The sequence below is a fragment of the Equus przewalskii genome, chromosome 4, assembly GCF_037783145.1.
Source record: "Equus przewalskii isolate Varuska chromosome 4, EquPr2, whole genome shotgun sequence".
In the NCBI taxonomy this organism is placed as follows: domain Eukaryota; kingdom Metazoa; phylum Chordata; class Mammalia; order Perissodactyla; family Equidae; genus Equus; species Equus przewalskii.
Window position 1 is genome coordinate 58,376,736 of NC_091834.1, and position 15,613 is coordinate 58,392,348.

Genomic DNA, 15,613 nt, shown 5'->3' on the forward strand with positions numbered 1-15,613 from the left:
TGCAGAACTCTGGAAATTCAGCGACCTGGCCAATTTGACTGGTAAGACAAGCAGGGTGTCTCATTGTAGGCAGCTCAGGCCCTGTCTGGTCAGGGCCCTGTAGGGTGGCCAAATGGGCTTCTAGGCTGGATGGGATCCAAGACCGGGTGTGCTCCAACTAAGGTTACAAAAGTCACCTTGGTACTGCATCTGCTACAAGAAGGCTGCCCCGGCTTCGGCTGCAGAGTAGAAGAGGTGGAAGGCCGGCTGCAGACTCTCAGACCGTGGCATTGGCACTTGGGTCTTCACCACCCTTTGGGGAGAGCTGGATGTTTTTCTCCAGCATCTTTTCCCCCTTGTAATAGACCAAAAGGAATGTTTGGTTTGTGCTGTTTTTTGCTTTTAAAAAAGCTGTGTAAGCGTGTGTGGGAACCCCTCTATGGCCCAGGACCACCACCCCACCCCCACCGGGGCTTGCTGAGCCGACAGCCAACGCAGAGCCTGCGGGTGTGCCTGGGACGCAGACTGGCCTGGCGCTGCTGCTGGTTCGGAGAGAAGATATCCACGCAGCAGAAGCTCACGTTAAACGTGGCTGCCCTCAGCCCTCCTGGAGCTTCCAGCAAGACTCCACACTCCCACAGAGGTGTTAGCTTCCTCAATAGACTAGTCCATTTATCCATCACCTTGGCTTTCCTGAGATTCCCCACCTTCTGGAGATTAAGAAAAGCGATTCAGTTACAGCGTTAGTCGGCTTCACCTTCTGGACACACGCTCTCCCTCTTGCCATTTGCCTTCTTTCCTTCTCTCCCTTTCACCCTCCCTCTCAGCTGCTGAATTTCTCTCCCGTTCTCAGGTTGCCTTTGACTTAAAACTCTCGGTGCCTGCTTGCTTCAGCCAGGCCTGTGGAGCAGTTCTGTGGCAGCCATCGGGGCCCACGTTCCATTTAGGAGTAAATATCACCCATTTCTACCTGAGTAATAACACTCTTCCCTCCCCCATGGTTATGGAGCCAAAGTAAATGCCAGGCAGGTCGAATAAGCCCTTTGGTGAAGATTACAATGCGGTTCACCAGGCATCAGATTTGTCCTCCTGAGTAAACCCTTGCAAATGATGAGAAATAATAAACTACCACCAAAAAATTCTTTTTAAAAATACGAGGTATTGAGATTGAGATAGCCAGTAAACAATTTGTATCTGAAGGTCGCTCTCAATGCTTTCAGGGCTCAGAATTATCTGACTGGCTATGGAGTTGGGCTGCGGCCCCACAGAGGGAAATAAACACTACTTCCATGTGTCCGGCTTTAACAAAAATTCTGGACTCCTCTGATTCACGTATTTACTGCCGAATTAGAAATTTTTTTGGTAAGCAATGATGTTCTTTTCTCGTCCATCTTTAAGAATGTCAGCATTTCCAGGGATACTGGATGTGTGCAGTCAAATACCAGGTGCAATATATCCCTCAACAACCCACTTTAAAATTTTTTCTAAATCCAACCACTGAACTAGCCCTTCTCTCCTGATGAGGAGAGTGTTCGGGCCTTTTCACACACCCCCTAAATTGCAATGTCCTTAGTTTTGTTCATAACAAAACTGCATCTGGCCTTGAAACGAGAGGTGGCTCTGGGATTTTAGAGAGGGCTCGGCTGCAGAGAGTGCCGTGTGGGCACCCAAGCCTTCCTGTGGTTGCCTTCTTCTGGCAGTATTTGGAGCTCCTGCTCAACAAAGACTAGTGACTTTCACAGGCAAAAACCACACACATGCAAGCAGCCCCTACTTTCTCTCAGATTCCCCCCACTCACCTATGCATTGTATATTTGTGAAAATAAAAGAACCATTTCAAGAAACGTATGAAAACATATTAGAATAAAAATTTAAATACAGGAAAAGGAGGAATTTGAATCTGGCCTCCGAAAATGTAAGTGAAATGATTATTTAAAACTTGTTTTATGACCACCCTGATGGAGAGATTGTTCGATCAGAGTTTATCCTCAGTGCCAGCTTTTGAAAATGTATAGGTATTTACCAATACAGTTTTTGCATATTTATAAAACATGCAAAAGATCTCATCTTTGCATCTAGGAAATTGCTTCAAAACCCAAGCCAGGTTTATAGCGGTACATTCCAAATAAACAATACAGACTTCTCTGGCAGCCTGAAAAATCAAGTGCGACTTTTCCGAATTGGCTCTTTTCTAAACAAAGGTTTCCCCCAGGCTGCTTGGCAGACCTAGAGACCTCACCTGGTAGGAAACCAGCGACAACCCGGACGTCTGCCCCAGGGAATAAGCCCATCCCAGCGGCCAGGGTCGCTGACCACCTCGTTGTTTGGCGTAGAAACTTTGTTTTCCCCAGTCCCGCCATCTCTTTTTTATCCCCATCGCACCCCCCTATCCCGGCACAGCCCGGGACCCTTTCGCTTGGATGCCCCCCATCTCTGGCTCATCTCATTCTGAATATTTCTACAAACTCGAAGGATCGCTTTGGGTGATTGCTGGCGCAAGGAGCTAAAACCGTCGACTTCCCACTTAGGCCTGCCTCTGCTTTCCAACCTTAGGGAGCGATGGGAGGGGGTGGGGTGTGGGCTGAGCGCCTGTAGCGTCACCCCGGAGCGCACAAACCCAGCCACTTTCCCCAGCCCTGCTCAGACATCGGCCACCTCCCCACTCCCGCCCCAGCCAGACTGAAATTGCTAAACTTGTGGCCTCTTACCTTGACACATTTCCGAAATCACTGCCAAGGGAGAGCTGGCTTCTCCGCGCCGCGACGCCTGCGAGGCCTAGAGAAGGTGCGTTGCTTTAAATTACACCACCAACCACTTCCTGAAGGTGAGCCTCCCTTTTTTTTTGATGCGAAGGGGAGCGGGACAAGTGAAATAACGTAACGTGCTGCTCTTAGTATCAGAAGCGAACAAAGGCCAAGAATCGCGCTGGGGTTCCCCGCTCCCCAGCGGCTTTGACATTGATCGGAAGTGCGCCATCTCGTGGCGGCTGAGCGCCTAGGCCGGGCCCGAACTCAGTCTCAAGCCGGGAGAAGGAAACAGGCTCCAGGCAGAGACAGAGAGAGAGAATGCGCCCAGCCCGCTGCTAAAGAGATCTCATTTTTACATCTAAGAAATTGCTGCAAAACCCCAGCCGGGTTTATAGCGGCGCATTCCAAATATGCAAATGGGCCGGCTCCGGACGGGTTTACGACCACATTGTCACAGCCATCGGAGGATGGGCTTTTATAGGGCTCAGAAATCAAACCCGCGCCCGCTCGCTGCCCGCCCCGCTAACAGGCCTCCTGGCTAGACTCTCTCTAGCAACTTGCGAGACTTTGGTTAATCTTTAACCATACCAAAGGAAGTCTTTCCTTAAACCCTAGGCTTCCCTGCCCACCCCCTCCCTGCTCCCCAGGAGAGTGCTCATTCACCTCTGTGTGTCTATCAACCCAGACATTCATCTCGGGGTCTATCCCACTCCCCTTTGAGCCCGATTTCCCCAGTCGCACCAGTTAGACAAACACACAAACAAATAAACAAAGCCAAAGCCGGGTCTGGGGGTCTGGGGCCTCTCTCCAAATTTGATCCTCTCTGCCGCTCTGGCCCTGCCTGGGTGGCTAGGAAGAGGGTGAGTGGGGGTGGGGTGGGCAACAAAAGGCTCTGGCCTTACTGCCCTGCCCCTCAAGGTTATGGGTGATGTCCAAATTTAAGGCAGAAGTTCAAAGGCAGGAAACAAAGAGGAAACCGGCATCTTTCTTTCCCCAAAGGGAAAAGGCAGCCTCCGCTGGGAGCTGATGAGAAAGCGCCCTTAGAGGCTCCTGAGAGTCTGCTGTCTTTGTACCCAAACCCATCTCCCTCTTGCTGAAGGGATCCTCAGGGCACCCGAGAGGTTCCACTTCAGGCCTCCTAGTCCTGAGGTGAGCAAGCCCAGCTTGGGATCAGACCCACTGGCCACTTCAAGCTTCAAAGCTTTCTCCCAGGGCTGGGGTCAGTCTGAAAGGATGAAGCCTCGTATTCCAGTCCCGGAGATAACCCATTCCGGGGACCCCACTTCCCAAAAGGACCTGGCCAGTCACCCTAGCTTCCTAAGCCTGGCTTCTAGTGGAGTTAAATCCTGACTCAGTCACCTCCCCACCCCCTTAGGGGCCTGGTAACTTGCCCCTTTCCTGGTGGGGGGGTAATGAGGGGGCAGACATTTGGCAGTAAAAGGCAAACAGGGAGAGGAATGTCACACCAAGACCCAATACTCAAGTTTCCACCGTCTTTATTTTCCTTGTGCCCTGTCGCCTGTATACATGCTGCGACATACTTGGTGGGTGAGAATGGAGGACAGGCCAACTCCCCCGTTACAAACAGAGCCACCAGACACTTCTTAACACAGGAAGGCAGAGGAGATTCAATGGGTGTGTGTGTGTGGGGGGGGCTGCCTGGCTTTCTCAGCTGAGGTTCTCAGGCCCTGGCCGAACTACCTGAGAGCATCCCCTAACACTTTCTAAACATTGCAAGAAATTAAAAAGACCATTCCCAACGCGTTTCCTGCCTCCTCCAGTACCCCAAAGGAAATCAACTAATGGCAAAAAAAAAAAAAAAAAAAAAAAGTATTCAAACAAAATAGGTTATGGTTCCTTTATTTACAAGTCTTTTGAACACCATCCCTGTATGAAGCGTACATTCAAATATTCTTAGCAGTGAGTGAGTTTAACCGTTGAACACTGTAAACAGATACAGCCTTTAAATATTTTCTTCATCATCTTTTTTCCCCTCTACATTGCATCTTTTAAAATTCGCTTTGGTTCCTGCAGGGAAATATATATATAATATAATATTTATCTTTTAAAATAATTCCAAATTGCTCTCGACCTCTTGGAAGGTCGCCGGAAGCTTCCAAGCTCAGTTCTGGGGTGGTGAAGGACAGAGTGCGGCGCCGGAACCGGGTGTTTTGGGAGACACGAGCCCCTCATAGCTGGGGACCGCTGGCCAGGCCTGCTGCTCCTCTGAGCAAATCCAAGCTTCAATTAAGTGTGGGGGAGATTTTGCCAAGCTGCTGCACTCCACAGGCATTTCCTGCAGAGATCTCGGGGCCAGCGGCCTGGGTGAAGTCTCTTGGCTTTTTGATGTCTTCCACCTCGGGGAACGCTCTGCTCTGCCACCAGGCTTTAGGCCTGAGTGGCAGGCCAGGACGAAGACCTTCATGGGTAGGAAAAACTAGGTGGGGTGCAGGAGGTGACTGCTAGAAACTCAGGCCTGGGACAGTGCGATGAGTGGCTAGGAGAGGTGGAGAGCCACAACTGTCACCTGGAATTGTAGATTTTTCTTCCCTCAAGGATCAGCAGCCCTCTCCCACATCATATCTACCTCTTATTCCAGCCGTCTTTCACATTGGCTTTGGAAAGCAGCCCCCTTCCTGCCATCTAGGAATCCTGCCCCTTCCTCCTACTCCTGTCCCCAAGCTGAACTGGGTTTGGAGATCGCATAGCTTCTTGATGCAGGGGTCCTGGGGATGGGCAGGCTCCATGTGGAGGGTCCTGGGCCGGAGTTGATCTCCAGGGGGCCTGGCAGGGGGCTGTGTCCCTGATGGAGACCACACCCAGCCCGAAGCTCCGCAGTCTCCAAGAGTGAACCGCCAGGGGTCCCAAACCATTCATTCTAGTAGATGCACAGCTCTCCAAATCCAATTACTGTTAGGAATCTTAACCACAGATGCCCAAGAGAGTCCCAGGCCACCTCTTTCCAGGCTATCTCCGTGTAGCCTCTCCTCTCTTGCACATCTCCTTTCTTCAGAAGTCACTGTGTGCCTTGACCTTGTCAAGGGCAAAATCTGCATATAATCTCACGTGTATGAAGCCCCCCCACCCAATTCCAGCTGGCTAGATAGAGCCTTAGAGGAGCGGGTTGGCTGAGTAGTACTGTAAACGGTCTCTGTTAATTTTTTTTTCCTTCATTCTCCTGTTCTGAAACCAGATTTTGACTTGACGGTCGGTGAGGTTGAGCATGCGAGACAGCTGCAGGCGCTTCTCTTTGTTGATGTACACGCTGAAGAAGAACTCCCGCTCCAGCTCGCGGATCTGGTACTTGGTGTAGGGGCAGCGCTTTTTTCGGGTGCGTTGGCCACCTGTGGAGGGCAAAGAGGCTGGGAGTGAGCCAGGTGTGGGGGCTGCAATTCATCCCAGAGGCCCCCGTGGAGGAAAAGGGCTGGCCCCAGGGCCTGGAGGCCCTGCCCAAGCCCCATCAAGGTCTCCCCAGGCCCCGTCTTCAGGCTTCTACAGCCGGCCTGGGACAGGCTGCAGGCAGAGGCTCAGGCCCAGATAAAAGCCAGCTCCCTAGATAGGCCCCCAGGGAAGCTGCTCAGGCTGCCCCCAGAGCAGAAAGGAGGGCTCCTCACAGCAACAGGCGAGTTTGTGCCGCGGAAGCCGCTTTCAAAGCAGCCAAGTGGGGGTTGCCGGCTGCCTGCAGCCCGGCCAGACTAAACAAACTGCCGCCCGCGGACATTTCACCTTCCAGCACCTGGGAGCCGCTTCTCGAGGCGGTAAAGGAGGCCCCAGCCCCGGTCTTTCTCGGCTGCGGTCAGGACTCGGCCCGCGTTAACGTCTGGGGCAGCTGCGGGGTCTTTGTCAGCCTGAGTCCGGGCCACCAGCTCCTGCCCCCCTGGCCAGCCTCTTGGCTTCCGCGAGGTGAGGAGGTGGCAGCGGAAGCCTCCTACCCTGGGCCTTCGCTGAGCACCAAGGCCACACAGCCGTCCCGGTCCCCCCGCAGGGCAGGAGTGCTGTTTTAGATAGGGTGGAGGGAAGAGGGGTTTCCCAAGGCTGCGGGCAAGCTTGACTTGCTCCCCTTTTCAATAAAACTCCACAAGAGGTAAAGAAAAAAACCCCGCTTTTGACAGATTGAATAACAATTGTGAGTAACATGCAGTCGGACAGAAGGCGGCACTTAATTGCCACCGCGCCAGAGGAAAATGGCTTCCTTTGGACAAAAAGGCCAACTTTGGGTTAATTTGTTTCTTTTAATATATTGCTCAAGCTAAGCGGGCTATTTTATCTGTTAAACACGCTGCTAGCGCCGTCGTTAAACAGCGATGCCTTTGAATGCCGGCCGGGGCTGGAGTCCCTGCGCAACACATGGCTTTTATAAAAATCTCCAGATTACCTCTCTATCAAAGGCTCCCGGAGCCCTTGCAGGGGGAATTTACAGGCGCCCACCTCCGGCTCCCTAGCCCCGGAGCTGGCCCCGAGCGAGGTCGAGCTGCCGGGCTTGGGAGCCGAGAAGGGAAAAAAGGGAAAAAGGGAGTTGTTTTTTTTTTGCAGGCATGCCTTGGCCGGTGGGTATTTCACGGCCAATTTCAGCACTCGCCACGTGATCCCGCCTTTTATAACAAAGTTTTGTTGGGGGAAACCTAAAGGCCCTTCATAAACCTTATATGCTTATAAAACAGCATATAAAAATTTAACAGCGGTGCTGCGCTAGATTTCCAACTCCCCTTTCATAAAGCGCAGGGCGCTGCCTTTATACGTACTGGAGCCGCCGGCCTTGTCCTCAGTGTGGCCGGAAGACGACTCGGGGCTGCTGCTGCTCTCCGGGCGCCGCCGCCGCTCCTTCTCCTCCGCCGCCGCCGCCGCCTCCCGGCAGCCGCCGCCGCCGCCGCCGCCGTCCGAACTTGAAGTTGCCGGCGTGCCCGTGGCCGCTGCCGCCGCCGCCGCCGCCGCGGAGGTCGCCGCGGCCGCCGGGGGCCCCTTCTCGGCGCTCTTGTCCCCGGGGTAGTCGGAGGAGGCGAGGTTTTCCGGGGTGCCGTAGGCCGTCTCGAAAAACTGGTCGAAAGCCTGTGGCAGGACGCCGTTCCTGCCCACGGTGCTATAGAAATTGGACGAGACGGCGGGGGTGGGGTGGTGGTAGACGTTGGCCGAGCTCTTGGCCAGCACGTCGCCAGGCACGCCGGCCGCGCTGGGCGCCTGCAGGCAGTCTCTGTGCACGAGCTCCTCCGCGGAGTAGCAGTGGGCCAGATTGCCGCGGGGGTGCCATTTAGTGGCGGGCTCAATGGCGTACTCTCTGAAGGTCACTTCCCGCACGGGTTGGACCTGGGGCAGGTTGGAAGAGTAGGAGTATGTCATTGGGCGCGAAGACGGGGTCTGGGGCAGAAAAGAAGGGAGGCTGGAGAAATCTGGACCCGAGACGTAGTAAGTACAACTTGGCAAATACATGTTAGAGGAGCAGGGACCACGCTCATCAAAATCCATCATTGGGCTACCTTGGGCTCTCCGCAGTAGCCGAGCTTAACATGATTCTCCACTGCAGCTGCCTCTTTGAAGCGGATCCGTGAAGTAGAAATTTGGAGACGTAAGCTGACGTGGAAATCTATCCCCATCCTTAGCAGGGAGGTGCTGGTCATGTGACCCGATGTTGAAATTGACAAGCTGCGAGCTAGTCCGGGCCTTTTTTTTTTTTTCCCCTTTCCTTTTTTTTTTTCCCTCACTCCTCGGCTTCCTTTCTTTGTAGCCACCTCAGGGGAAGCAACAGATCGTCACTCGGTGTTCTCACCGAAAGCACGTAATCGCCGGTGTAACTCATGTTGGCTGGGGGGCCTCCCGGCGCGCGGCGAGGCTGGGGTGCGCCCCCATGCCACTCGCTTGGGCTCAGCTGCACGATCCTGGCCCTCAAGTGCGCCGAGGGCGGTGAGAGAGCTCAACTCCTGCCACCCACAACTCCCCGGGTGAGGGATGCCTCAGACTGGGGGTGACTGGGTGGGAGCTCGTCGCTGGGTGGCCCGTGCGTGGTCTTGGAATCTATTCGCCTGGAGGCTAGCGTTTGCACCTTCTTCGCTGTCCCCCTCCCACAGGCTTGCTCTGGGAACCACCTCTGCCTCCTGCCCTGGCCGGACCCCCTTCGGGGCCAGGGTTCGCAGCCGTGGATGTGCCTGCCTCGTGACTTGCCCGATTTGCACGGTGGCTTGATTACACGCTCGCATTCATGGTCACTTCCGAAGCGCTTTAGTGCCTTCCGTCCCTAAACCGCCAACAACCGGGGCGGCTTCCCCCGCGGTTTGTCAGGGATCCGCAGGTCCCGGAAGGGCCTTCGTCTTACCCGGGATCCACCTCCCCTTCATCCTCCCAGGCAGCCTCCTCACCCCACCCCCTGCCCTTGTAGAAACCCCCTCCTCCTCGCTGCCTGCCTGGGTTCAGAGTCGCTCCGGAGAGCCAGAGGCGCGGGGGCTGCGCCGCGGCGCACTGGTCCGCCCACCCGCCTGGTCTGGAGCTGAGGACTCGGGAAACCATGCAGTTGAGGCGAGCCTTGGGCTGCTTTAGAGGCGCTGATATTCGAGGAGGCTTCTCCTGGGTACGCTGCACCTTCCAGGGGCCCATCAGGCTGCTAGCGGAGCTCCAGAGCTGTAGGGAGAGTGGGGGCAGCCAGGAGGGGGAGAGGGCCAGGGAGCCGGCTGAGAAAGGGGTAACAAGCCTCCTCTCCTTCCCTGAAAGCGTGAGAGGCAGGGATGTGCAGGACAGAAACTCAGAAGGCCCGGCGCCTTTCTTGCTACTCATCCCACAGGAGGAACACAATGCCAAAAGAAAGAGACGTGTTCCCCAAACTTCTAGCACCTTGGGTGACAAGGATGCCTTGAAAAGGCTAGGTTTGAGCTAAAGATAGAGACAGAGGCCATAGAAGCTAGTATGAGTCTAGCTTTGTTGGGAAGAGGAAAGAAAAATATTGAGATGGTGAAAAATGCTGGCCATCCTGCAGGATTGGATGAACAACGTTTGGGAGAAGTGAAAGAAAAGGGCATAGAGCAGCCAGGCAGGGCCAGGAGCGGGAGGGGCCCAGCCCTGAGACCTCCCCACACCTATCTTCTTGGAAAAAGCTGGATGTCGCTGAAGGAAAGTCGAAAAATGAAAAAGGATAACCTTTTCCCTTTCCCCATCCAGGAAATAGCCAAAGGTATTTATATATCTTGGGGAGATTTAGAGTATAAACTCTAAGATCTTTGGTATTTAAGTGTCAACATCGATTTATTTATTTATTGCTGAGCTGACTGTAACTGACTCAATAACAAATCTAATCATGTTTTGCACTGGAAAAGAAATATTCTCATTATGTATTTTCTTCAAATGATGGGCCACCATTGCACTTGAATACCCGCTGTAAATATCAATAATATCGAGTAATTACTCTGTAGTGGAGTAAACTAATTTATTAGCATTAATGTTTATGTGGCTCCTACCCCCCTTCTTTACAAGGGTTGCTTATCACAAATCAAACTCCTCGGACACATTGGTTTAATGAACTCTTTATTCAGGATTTGCTGCAAGAACTTTCATGCCCCTTGAATCCCTGAGAGTTGAACTTGAAATTATTCGTGCATCTTCAGCTTGACATATTTGTCCACTGTGGCTTGTGCAGCGGGCAGTAGCGGTGTGAGTGAGACGGTCTGGGTCGGAGGAGGAAAGTTTTTGGGAAAGGTAGCTTGAGACCTCCTAAAGCTGGGAATCACTCTTACAGAATTGCCCTGCAGCGAAAAAACCTCGATTTCAAGTGGCAAACAACAAGGCAAAATATTTATTTCTCCACAGCATCTCTTTCTTGGAGACAGAATGTAAAAGGGAAAACGGAGAGGTTTGGAACAGCGGTATTTGACCCGTTCCCTGCCTTGATTTTGGCTCTCCCAAAGTCTCTCCCTGCAGCCCACCCGGTCCCCACCACCCCGACCCTCCAACAAAAGGAATGCATGAGGGGTTTCAGTCACTTTGCTATAACAAAGGCGCCACCATTTCGGGGCTTGCCCCGCCCCTGGGTGAAGGCAAACAAATTCTTGCACTTGTATTAGGGCTTTTAAGACTATAATTGAACCCGGGGGCGTCTAGGAGAGCCGAAAACAGTTCTAGACAGACCTGGGGTTTTATAGCAGTTTTGGCAGTCAACTTCAGCTTGTGCCTGAGCAGACCGGCTGCGGTGGCCCGCCAGCGGGGGACGCCAGGCCGTCTCCCCCAGCTGCACCTCTCCTAATTAGATCGGGGTTTCCCCTTGGTGCTAGGGAGAGGGGGTCCCCGCAGAAAGGTTGGTATGGGGATGTGCGCTGTTCTGCATAGCCAATGCCTCCCATGTTCTTGATGGCCAAGCCGAGAGGGTGCCGGCAGGTCTGGATCCCATGGGCGTCTGCAGGAGACAAAGGCGAATTCCCGAGGAAAGGCTGGGGCTGAGGAAGGCTCTCCGGGAGCGGCTGGCAAGACAATTCGGAAGGCTGTACCGAAGCGGGGTGCCGGGAGGGACTTGCAGCCTAGAAGGGGGCGGGTGGGGGCGCTGCCGGGAAATGAAGGAAGGAAAAAAGGCTCTCGACGCCAGAAGGGAAAACGCCTGGAGCGACGAATGCTTTTAGTTCCCCAGCAGGGACAGGAGGGGGTGCTCAGATCCCCAAGGCTGCGCACTGTTCCCAGCTTTGTCGTCTCCTGCCCCTCTTGCCCAGAATACCCTGGCGGTGTGAAAGTTGGGGAGGGGGGTAGTTCGGGGGTGCGCGCAGTTCTGAGGATCAGATAAAATCTTGGGGAAGCATGGGAGGCAGAGCTGCGGGTCCTTGGTTTTGACTTTGCTCTGAGCCTAATTGACTCTTCCGCTTTACAGGAGGCCTAACAGCCGAGCTGAGCCCACCCAGCTCAGGGAAAGACCCGACGCGAGGCTAAGGCGGCCCTGGAAGGCCAAGTCCGAGTGGCATTTCTTGAAGAGGCTGAGACGGGCAAGGCTGTGACATTGGCCCTGGCGACTGGTTTCCCATGAGCTCTTCTTTCTCAGGAGCTCCAAAGCGCAGGGCCATCTCCAGAAAACAGACATCAACGTGTATTTCCTTTTATCGTCAACCCGGAGCCCCTCGGCAGCAAATGCAAGAGGCCAAAAATGTTTTGGAGGAAGAAAAACAAAGGCAGGAAGTGGCGGCGGCCTGACGGTGCGTGTGTGTCTGCGGAGAAGGGAGGGAGCCGTTTCAATCTCTTGTTGTTTTTCCAAACTTCAAGGTCTAGGCAGCTTTCGCAGGGTTGGCCCCGTCGCTCCGCGCGCAGCATTTGGAGATGGCCACCCCGAGAGGAGAAGGCTGGCGCCCGCGCCAGCCTTGTTAAGCGGAAACGGCTAACGAGGCGATTTGCTCAGCAAAGCAGACCGAGCCTTTCCAAAGCTTAGTTTGATTTGGCCCTAAAAGTGGGGTGGGGGTTGGGGGGTTCCGCAGCGCCTCCCGACTCTCCTCAGGCGGACTGAATGCGCCCTAGCAGGAGGATTCGTGCGCCCTGCGCTCCATGCGCCTTCCCAGGCGGGATATCGCAATAAAGTGTGTCCAGGTGCCTCTGCCCAGCACTGCCGCCTCCGCTTCTTCTTGCAGTCGAGGGGTCTGCGCAGCAGCCGCAGGGCGCCTGCTGGCGGTGTCCGGGCTGGGTAGCCTTGGCGCGGTCGGTGCGCACTGGGGGCAAAGTGAAGCCTTTTCGATGAGGTTGTCTTGCTGGAGGCATTTCCAGCAGAGTCACTGGAGAGACACGAGCTGAAAGACTGTCACTTGATAGGCAGCCTAACACCCGCTTACTCCAAGGGAGGATAGAGCTGTAGGCAGGGAGCACCTCCAGACTCCTGGGTTCCCAGCCCCCGTGGCCCTGCTGCCAGGCTGCACTCTTCTCTCTGTCGGGGCTGGCTAGGTTGCCGGCAACGGCTCATCGTCCAGAAATCTGAGAATCCGATGTCCCCAGTGCCTGCACTTGCAGCCCTTTGACTGCTTAGTGTGTAGCCCATAGTGTGAATGCCAACACCAGGCTGCCCGCCCACCGCATTCCCTCCCGGGCCGCTCCTGTCTCCCTGCAGCTCCTGCTTGCCTGTCTCTCTCGCCCAGCCTCTTTCCAGCCACGTCTCCCCTTCTGCGGCTGCCTGCCTCTTCTGATGCCTCTGCTAGGCTGAGCAAGAGCTGAGGTGCCAATGGAGGGCACCCAGTACTCAAACACAGAGAAGGGGTGCTGTTAGGTGCCTGACTCTCCCCCAATTCAGGCCTCCAGCAGGGATCTGAACTGGGCCTCGCACCTCCTTCTGAATACTCCACTCCAAGGCCCTGACACACTCTTTTTCTCTCCCTCTCTCTCTCACCAACACTTCCTCCTCTTCTTGGGACTCAGCTCCTGCTTTTCTAGGCCTGGCAATCCTGGATGGCAGCTGGCCTGGGAGGAGTCAGACCTACTTGACAGACTGAACCTCACTCCCAAAGATCTACAGTTGTTTACCTGTGGACCCCTTAGGGAACCAATTTTTTTGCCTCTTCTTGCTGGTCTGAGCTCTTACCTTCCTCTGTCCCTAAATGTCATACCTGTTTCTAGAAAGCTACACAGAGGACGATCAAGAGCCAACTGGGGGGCTCAGGGTGGAAAGAGCCACCAAGCCCTTCCTGGGGTTGGAAGCCAGGGTTTTCTTTGGGAGCCATCCCCTTCCAAGGAGGAAGTGTCTTGGAGGTGCATCTGTCTTCCATGGTGAGCCTCGGAAATGGGTTTTCTGGGAAGGCCCAGGAGATGTCCCAGTATTTGTTCTCAGGAAACTATCAGCAGATCATAGCCAATCTATCATACTTCCAGGCACTGTCTGGAGGCGGTGCTGAGGCTTCGATGAAATATCAGGAGACCGCCCCTTCCCCCCATCACTAGCAGGTGGAGCCAGGGGTTCATTTATCCCCTTGGCTTGGCAAGGCACCTGCCTTGCCCACAAGCTCCTCTACCTTTTCCTAAAACATAGAAACAGGTAATGCCTTGAACTTGACCTTACGGTTGGTTATCATCTGACTCAAAGTTTCAATCCTCCAAGATCCCTAAATAGCTGAAGAAGTCCACATCCTTCCCCTGGCCCCTGAGGGGTAGGGCACAGGGCTCAGCTGAGGGGCTCAGACACCCAAACAATCTGGTTACTATTTAGTTTAGTGGGTTCCAAACCAATGGGAAAAAGAGAGTTACTTCCTTTGAGAACTACTTTTATTGTTATTGTTGTGGACTCATTAAAGAAGAATTTTTTCCCTATCGAGGGGGGACAAATGGGGTGGGGGGAACCTTGAAGGGCAAAGCCCTGGTTCTCAGCATCTGCCTTCCATTCTCCCTGTGACTTCGGCGCAAACGGGTTTCCCCAGCCAAGTGTGTCTGCAATAAAGAGGACAAAAGAGGGCAGCCCAACCAGAAGGCCAGCTCTGGCCCTCAGGGTCTGGGTTCCCGCAGCTGTGGCTCAGAGGAAGGCCCCATGCCCCAAGCTCCAGCCGCCTCTAGGGCAGCTCCCCAGGCTCCTCCGTTTGTTTCTGCTCATCGGTGATCCATGGCTCACATTCCAGACTTGAGAAGAGTGAGCCCCAGCCGGTCCAGCCCTGCTCTAGGAGTCTCCCTCACACACCCTGCCAGGGAGTTCTGTGATGGGACCCACGCACGGGGAATCCCTCCAGCTAGTGTCTCCTCAAAGCACTGCTCCACCGGTGCAGCCCTAGGGATAAAGCCTAGCTTTTCTGTCTTCTGTGAAAAACAAGATGCAATCATTTGCTGGGCCTCTTTGATTCACCTGGAGCAATAAGCTCAGGGGCAGACGGGCTTAAGCTATTTGTTGACCACTGGGCCTCATGTGGTGACCTGCTGCAGGCAGGCTATGGGCAGAGGGAAGGGGCTCCCATCCCTCCAGAGCACAGTGAGGGGGTTCTTGGGGCACGAGAGAGTCAGGGATTTTTACCTTTGGCAGAATGCACCTCTCTTCTTGGGCCAGATTGTAAGCAGGAGAAGGAGGACATCAAAGGTCTTGCCAAAGACCTGCCATGCATTGAGGGAGCAGACCTGGACTCAGGGACCTCAAGAGAGGCCCCCAGCAGGGTCCTTGCTCCCCTATCCTATTCCTGGCCCGTCCGGCCCTGCCTGGTCCCTTGTTTCTAGCGGAGCCCAGAACTCCAGTCCAGCCACCACCCTTTCTGGAGCTCGCAGGCTCTACCTCTCACCGGTCTAGGCCTCCACGGCTCCGAAGTCTCCTGGACCTTGCTCTTCCAGGACTCGCTGGAGACATCCTCTAGGCCACCCTCGGCTGCGGGAACTCCTTTTCAATAGGGCTGGGGCCGACGGAGTTGGAAACTGAGAAAGAACCCCTGCCTCCAGTCCGCAAGCCCAGGCTATCGGAACCCGCTTGTAGCCGGCCGGTTGGGTGTCCTGCGCCTTCCTGCGGCCGCCACCGCGACCGGCACTGACCAGGGAGGCGGCCACGGCGCCAAGGACTTGACCTTTGCGGAGCGAGGGGAGGGCGCTCGCTGAGCTGCCTGGAGGGGCATTCTGCTGTCTCCGGCCTCTCCCACCCAATAGCAGCCCGGACAACCCACGCATGCTGCGCTGCTCACCCCGATTCCCCCCTCCATTTCGCGCAGTGTCCGCAGACCCGCAGCCTGAACAAAGCCCCCAGCAGTGCTCTCACCACCTCCTCTGCAGCTCTTGTCCCCAACTCCTCTGGGCCAAAAGGCTCAGAGCTAGAGCCAAGCGGTCAAAGGCCCTTCTCAGCGCCCTCTTCTCTCGCCTGACCCTAGCCGCCCTCAGCCAGCGCCGGGGTACCACTCTGGGTGCCAACCGGGCCCCTGCCCGTGCCAACTTCGCGTGCGCCGGGTCCTGGCCCCGGGCTGCGGGCGACGCCAGGCCTTCAGCCGAGCGGAGCGCCGCAG

At 55.0% G+C, this 15,613-nt stretch overlaps 1 protein-coding gene and 2 long non-coding RNA genes across 3 annotated transcripts; 1 reads left to right on the forward strand and 2 right to left on the reverse strand.

Moving 5' to 3' along the window:
* Positions 1–4,570: 4,570 nt before the first annotated feature.
* On the reverse strand, positions 4,571–8,330 carry HOXA11 (homeobox A11). Its single transcript, XM_008526861.2, has 2 exons — positions 7,469–8,330; positions 4,571–6,070 (listed from the first exon to the last, which is right to left on the reverse strand). Exons 1-2 carry the CDS (start codon positions 8,187–8,189, stop codon positions 5,838–5,840), a joined length of 954 nt encoding a protein of 317 aa, XP_008525083.2. The 5' UTR covers positions 8,190–8,330; the 3' UTR covers positions 4,571–5,837.
* Positions 8,331–8,397: 67 nt separating this feature from the next.
* Positions 8,398–12,276, forward strand: LOC139082846 (uncharacterized). The gene is made up of 2 exons (XR_011539173.1): positions 8,398–8,659; positions 11,557–12,276. It is a non-coding gene; the product is annotated as an uncharacterized lncRNA (long non-coding RNA).
* A 1,626-nt stretch (positions 12,277–13,902) lies between these two features.
* Positions 13,903–15,411, reverse strand: LOC139082849 (uncharacterized). Its single transcript, XR_011539176.1, has 3 exons — positions 14,909–15,411; positions 14,650–14,726; positions 13,903–14,078 (listed from the first exon to the last, which is right to left on the reverse strand). It is a non-coding gene; the product is annotated as an uncharacterized lncRNA (long non-coding RNA).
* Between the last annotated feature and the right edge of the window lie 202 nt (positions 15,412–15,613).

Coding starts and splice junctions, on each gene's coding strand:
- HOXA11 (XM_008526861.2), bottom strand. CDS start 8,189: ATGATGGATTTTGATGAGCGTGGTCCCTGCTCCTCTAACATGTATTTG. Junction 6,071..7,468: donor GGACAAGGCCGGCGGCTCCA/GTACGTATAAAG, acceptor TGCCCTCCACAG/GTGGCCAACGCACCCGAAAA.